The following is a 6,845-nucleotide window of genomic DNA, read 5'->3' on the forward strand; positions in this document are numbered from 1 at the left end:
AGAAATTGTTTGCCCGCACCTGGCCTTTAAAACTAGTTTTACAAAAAAAGTGTGATAAGCCCAAATGGTAATGATATGCTTTAATATAGTAGTGATATGACAGCATCAGCGCCATGTCCATTTTTTTGTCACATGAAGTTTGAAGTGTAGACAAAGCTTTAGAAGCATTACTCCTGTTGGTGAGACTGACAGAACCCTGAGGTTTACGTATATGTTTTGTACAGAAAGGTTTAGATCTTCGCCAGTCCCTTTCTCAGCTGGACTCACTAAAATGATAATTCCACAAATTGTGAATAAGTACTATTTTATCAATTTACCAGTGAACATTTTTTGATTTGACTTTTTAAATTTATTTAATGAAATGAAATCTTTGAATGAATACATGAATATAAAACATTATCTATATTTTAATCCTAATATTGCATAATTACTAATAATCTTTTGTTTGTTTATACAGGTTTAGAAGACACCAAGGAAAAAGAAGCAAATATTAGTGAATCAAAAGTCGAAAAAGAAATGAAAACCGACAAGGTACTATACACATCATTCCCACGTAAGGTTTTGAAAAGCAGGAAAAGCCGAGTCCTAGGACGTCTATTGGATATGAATCGGAACGAAGAATCTTCTGATGATGAACATAGAAACGTTGAGTCTGTGACTTCCGCTAAACCAACGTCGCCAAAAAGTCTTCTCCCACCAAGTAAATCTCTACGGCCAAAAAACGTAGTGCACGTAGCTCCTATTAAGGAAAAGCGTGGATGGCCTAAGGGCGTCAAAAGAGGTAAAATTGAACGGCCATCAACGATTCCTGGCAGGAGGAGACGTAAACGACGAAAAACTGCTTGGTATTTAAAAAAACCAAATAAGCCAGTTGTCAAACCTAAGTTCACAAAACCATCAGTGGATGAGGAGGAGGTCGTTGAAAAGGCTTCGAGTGATTTAGAAAGACGAAGCGGTGAGCAGTCTGAAGGAGAAGATGCAGACTGTGAGGATGAAGGAAGAATGGAAGAGGAGACAACGGTGTGTGTTAATGGTAACTGTACTCCTCCGACTCTGATTGAAGACCAAGTCAAAGAATCCAAATCAGAACATGATCACGAGGAGGTAAAATCGGCAGAGAATCTGCTTGATGACTCCATAGAAACTCATGGAAAAAATAGTCATGCAGATGAAGTTGACATGGATATTGTTGAAAGTCACAAAGTACAAACACCTGAAGCATCAAAGAAAGTACATGATTCAGATAGCAATCATGACAGTGATACTGAAGGTAGTAACACTGATAATGCAGTAGCTAACAGTGTCAATGATAATGACGATGTCACCAGTGATTCTAACAGCGATTACAATAACAATGATGACGTCAGTGATAACGTCAGTGACAATGATACAAGATCTAAAGAAAGAGAGCAGCCTATCGACCTTGATGTAAATAAAAATCTAGAAATTAATGACAATGACATTGTAAACAAAATATATGATAAGGACAATGCTGAAAAATCACCCAAGCAATCATCAGAAAAGTCAGTATTGGAGGACATACCATTATCAAGAGAAAAAGAACTTGCCAAAGACCTGGATGATAAGAATGAAGACCACGAAGAAGATGATATCATATCTGAGAAACTTGACCAGCATAAGGAAGAACATGATTATCGTAAAGAGCAGGATGTACAAGAAAAAAAGCAGATTAAAAAGCAAAATGAGGACAAAGATATTCCTGTACTTGATGCCAATGAATCAGAGAGTGAGAGTGTTGCCACACATAGTAACAGTAGCAGTGATGAAGTTGGTAGTAACCACAGTTCACAGAAAGAGAAACTTGATTCAGAACCTGTTTTGAACAAATCAGACGAAGAATTTCCTCCGGAAAATGAAGAAAAAGAAGAAAGGAATATTGATATTCAAAAAGAAGAGGAAGAACGTTTTGAGTCTCAAGAAGTGGAAGATAATTACAATAATGATGATTACACCATGGGTCATTCCCCAGAAAAATCACCTGAAATTGGATCAGTTCTTTCTCCAAAGGATTTCAAGAAACAGAATACCGTTGAAGATAATGACTTTGAGACGGATGGAAACAATCTAGATGGTAGTTTAATGCAAGGAAACTTTGAGAGTGTTGACCAACCAGTGTCTGCTGATGATGCTGCAGAAACTGCAAATGCAGTGTCTGCAATCATGGAAGAGGAAGAGGATGAAGAAGAGGAAGATGAAGCTGAGGCTGATGCACCAAATCAATGTTTTGAGAAAGTTGTCAATGATACTTATGACCAGTCAAATATTGAAAATGCAATTTTACCGGTAGTGGAAGGAATGTCCACTTGCCAAGAGAACATTGGCATGGACACTTACACCAATGAGTCAGCAGATATGTACAATAACACTGGTAATTCTGCTCTTCAAGATCAGCAGCAAATGAATGCAGCAGCTCATAACCAGAATATGGGAATGATGGAACAAATGCAAAATGACCATACATTGCAAATGCAGCATTATTCTTGTCACAATCCAATGCGCCGTAGCAGCTGCATGGCAATTGCAAATCCTCCAAGTATGGACTCTTACAGTAATATGAACCCACCTGATAACATGAACACTCCAGTGGCAGGAGCTGCAATGGCGTCTTGTCTTGGAAATAATCAAACCGTGTGCAATCAAGCGTTAAATCAGTCCGTGTGTAGCCCAACCATGAACCAATGTAGTCCAAATGTGACGCAGCAAGTGTGTAGTCCGCCTGTAATGGGTAATATACACAGTCCACAAATGGTAGGCATGCCGAACATGCATAGTCCAAACATTCCACCACAAAGTCCTGTTGCAGCTAAATTACGCAGTCCAAATATGAACTCTGCACAGACTTTTAATTCTAGCATGGCTGCTAATCAAGTGTGCAGCCCAGGCATGGGTAATTCAGCTCAGGCGTGTAGTCCTGTAGCCACAGCCCAAGCATGTAGTCCAGTAATGAATCAGGCTACAGGATGTAGCCCCACTATAAGTGTCTCGCAGGGATGTAGTCCAAGTCTTACAGGTACACAGACATGTAGCCCAGCCATGAATCAAGCTCAGGGATATAGCCCTGCTGCCATCAATCCAATTCAAGGATGCAGTCCAGCAATGAACTCTGCGGTATGCAGTCCTGGGATGGGTAATGGACCAGTACCAAGTCCAGCAATGCCATCTGCTCAAATACGCAGTCCATCTGTTAACAGCAATCCGATGTGTAGTCCGGCTATGCAAGTAAATCAAGTATGTAGTCCGATGAACAGGCACGACGTTGGGCAAACCCAGTCTGACGCAACAATGGCACAGATGCAAGGCCACGGACGCCAATCGGCGCATGACGTGCACGGTAATAAACCACGATATGGTATCGAGGCACGACGAGAATCAACCTGTAGTCTAGCTAAACTTCAGCAACTGACTAATGGTATATCGTACCAAGAATCGCATGGGAATCAATTACCTGTAGCGCAGTCACCTAGACCACAGACTAATATTACACCACCTCATAACCCTACACCTCCACCACCTTTGCAGAAAAACATCACTCCCCCTATGTCACATTTACCCGCTGTTTCTCCTCATTTGCCTACTGAGATTAACTATCACCATCATCAACAACAACAACAGCAGCAACAGCATCAGCAACAACAAATGCAACAGCAATCGATGAGGCAACTACATCAACAGCAACAACAACAGCAACAACATCACCACCAGAATATGATGCAGAACCCAAACTCACAGAGATATCAAACGCAGCTACCACATGAAATGCAACGTCATTCGACATTCTATCAACACCAGCGCAGTACGACACAACGCTATGCTCAACAACGTTTTAAGTCGTTTCCAGCATATTACCACCCGCAACATCATCACAATACGCAACACGGCACCTCAACGCAACATTACATGCAGACTAATTATAACCCGCACGGGCACATGAACGGGTTCGTTACACAACCTGTGTATAATAATTACGACGCCAACCCTGGATACATCGAACAATCCGTTCCCGTTAACATGATGTGTCCTCCAGCGCCAACGCAAATGTCTTTCAGAAATCCCACATATCGGCACGGACCGTCGTCGATGTACAACCATCAGTACGGAATAATGGATGCACGTGGTCAGATTTTACGCAGGTGAAACTAGAAGAATATTTTACATGTTTATACCAAATTTATTGGATCAATTTAAAAAGAATATTTTTTGGGTATTTAATAATTTTAATAATACTTAAGAAAATGTTGTCATATTATTACTGTATTATTATATTCTAAAGATTTAAGAGAGTGCATGAGTTTTGGTACTGAGAATTTGTGTGAAATTATCATTTATTTAATAATTATATCTATATAAATGTTGCTGATTTTACAACAACAGTTTTAGTTGAAATCAAAAGAAATATTTAATTTTACGAAAACTTGTGTTTTAAATTTAAGTCAAGAATTGTCATAAAATATTACAAAACATGTTTTATCTAGCAAGGACAGTACATAAAAACAACATTATTTACATTTGTTGTTTGATCTTAAGTTAAGAAAACATTAGATATTTAAGAATTAATTTCTGTAAAAATCACTGCCTTCAATCAAATTTTTTTATCTTTATAAAGAAAACATTTATGGAAAAAAAATATCGCTGACTGCAATACACTGTGTTTATTAAAATTATGTTTGCCGTGGATGTTGTTGGGAGTATTAAAAATATACAATAATTTGAATGAAATTAATGAAAATTGGTTATTTACGATTTACTACTCAGGCAAATTTGTACACAAATGAATATACGAAAAAAGGGGAATCTTTTTAAATAAAATAGTCATCATTTATTATCTTCATATAATACAGTAGAACCGGGCCCCTATTAAGGGGATACTTTAGGATAAAACAGAATGTTTCTTTAATAAGGGCGTCTCCTAAATAGGGGTAGTATTAAATCATCTATTGCCTGTTGTTTCACAGGAAAATGTTCCCTAAGGCTCTGTCTACACTATCAAAAAAATTGTGATGTGCCTAATATATGGACATGATATCCCTACCATATTTAAGCATATGACTACCATATTTGGGCACATCACACTATTTTGTTGTCAAACTAGTTTGCCAGTGTAGACAGAGCTTTATAGGGATTTTACTATACATCTGAATACGTTGGAAGTGTTGTAATAATGAAAGACTAAGTAGTGCCATTGTAAGAAAAGTTATAATTACTGAATTATTTAGAGAAGGTACTGTGAAGGTGATGTGTACCAATTGTGCTTCCATTGTCTTTAAAAATGAAACAAAAGGGAAATTCTGAAAAACAATTACGCTTTATACATGTTAAATTCTGATTGTCCAAATAGGTGAAATAAACAGGTTGTATCAAATATTATTCTCATTTATAAAGCCAGTGAAATAAATTATGCCTTAAGTTATTTAATTTAGATTAGCAAATCATTTACTATTTTCATTCTGACTATGAATCTTTTTTGTACCAAACCAGGTAATTTATTAGTCAATATCACAACAAAGAAAGAAACACTGTCAGTTGCAGCTTATTAAATTGCTTTAACAATCTTGTGTATAGGTTAAAAAAAACCATGAAAATCTCATGGTTGTATTTTTGTACAGTTAAGTATAAAAACTATTATTTGATCAAGACAATGTAATTATTTACTGATTTTTATTTTTATTATAACAGGAAGGTTTTTATACCTACTTAAAATATATTTATTAATTTACAATTGAGAACAAAGTTCACGTCCTACTGGGAATTTAAACAATTATATATATATTAGCACCTTGGTTTACACATGTGGTCCGTGAAATATTCCTGGACACTTTATATTGTTTGGGGTAAAGGTGAAAGGTTAAAGGTTGTAGCTTGCATGTTTTATTTGGTAATGTTTTTCACTTAGTGGTTTGTTTATTTATTTTCTTTTTTTTTAAATCTTACACATTTATATTGCTAAGGAAGTATACTTTAGTTGTAAAAGGTTTGTACAGATTTCAGGGTATGTTTTTAAAGTACATTCAAGTTGTGAAAATTGTTTAACCATCTGCCAGTAACATTTATCAATTTCTATACGGTAGTAATCTATTTATATCCTTGTTGCTTACCGTCATACAGCTATCTATAAATGTATTATGTAAGATCAAAATTAGTCATCATTGTTCTTAATTTCAAGAACTTTAATCTTAGGGCATCAATTATATACAGAATCATGTTTTTTTTTCAGTTTGTACATAAAGAAAAAGATTCTGGAGTAGTTGAGTTACAAATATTTAGTTTTTTAAAGTTGCAGATTGACTGTAGCTATATGTAATGTCTCTAGTATTGTACATTTGCATGAAAGATTGTTAAACCCATGTAAATGTTGATATATTTTCACTGTGTACAGTTACCCAATAAATCTACTTTTGAATCAGTGTATTGACATTCAGATTTGACATGTTTTTATTATTTTCTTTTGGTCTATTCAGGATTTCTGATTCATAATATTTAAAATGAACCTGGGAAGCATTGGTACTTGTTAAAAAAACATGTGCCTATTACATGTGGGTTACCTGTTTATATATGTAAACAAGTCTTTACGCTAAACCAGTAATTAAATATGTATGTGTTCGACATTTCAACTTGTTGTCAAAAAGTAAAGTCTTCATCTGGCAATAACTGGATGTTGTGGTTGCTAGGAATAGCTTTGCTGGTTGTAGAGCAGCGCCCCCTATAAACTTAGTCTGCCATGTTGTTACCAGTTGATATGAAGAATAAAATATATGGTAGCCAATAGACAACAAATAAATAATTCACATAGAGGGAACTCCATGCACCATGACTGTTAATAATAGTAA

General features: G+C 36.0%; 1 protein-coding gene across 4 annotated transcripts in view; it reads left to right on the plus strand.

Annotated features, from left to right (window-relative positions):
• The window catches only part of LOC140052277 (uncharacterized), a 47,964-nt gene extending 41,534 nt beyond the window's left edge, over positions 1 to 6,430 (plus strand). For all 4 annotated transcript variants that reach the window (XM_072097750.1, XM_072097748.1, XM_072097751.1 and 1 more), the window contains one exon: positions 458 to 6,430. In XM_072097750.1, coding sequence (XP_071953851.1) covers positions 458 to 4,155 — 3,698 coding nt within the window. In that variant the 3' untranslated portion in view covers positions 4,156 to 6,430. The remainder of the gene's footprint in view (positions 1 to 457) is intronic.
• The last annotated feature ends 415 nt before the right edge of the window (positions 6,431 to 6,845 follow it).

The sequence above is a fragment of the Antedon mediterranea genome, chromosome 6 (genome assembly GCF_964355755.1).
Source record: "Antedon mediterranea chromosome 6, ecAntMedi1.1, whole genome shotgun sequence".
Classification (NCBI taxonomy): Eukaryota; Metazoa; Echinodermata; class Crinoidea; order Comatulida; family Antedonidae; genus Antedon; species Antedon mediterranea.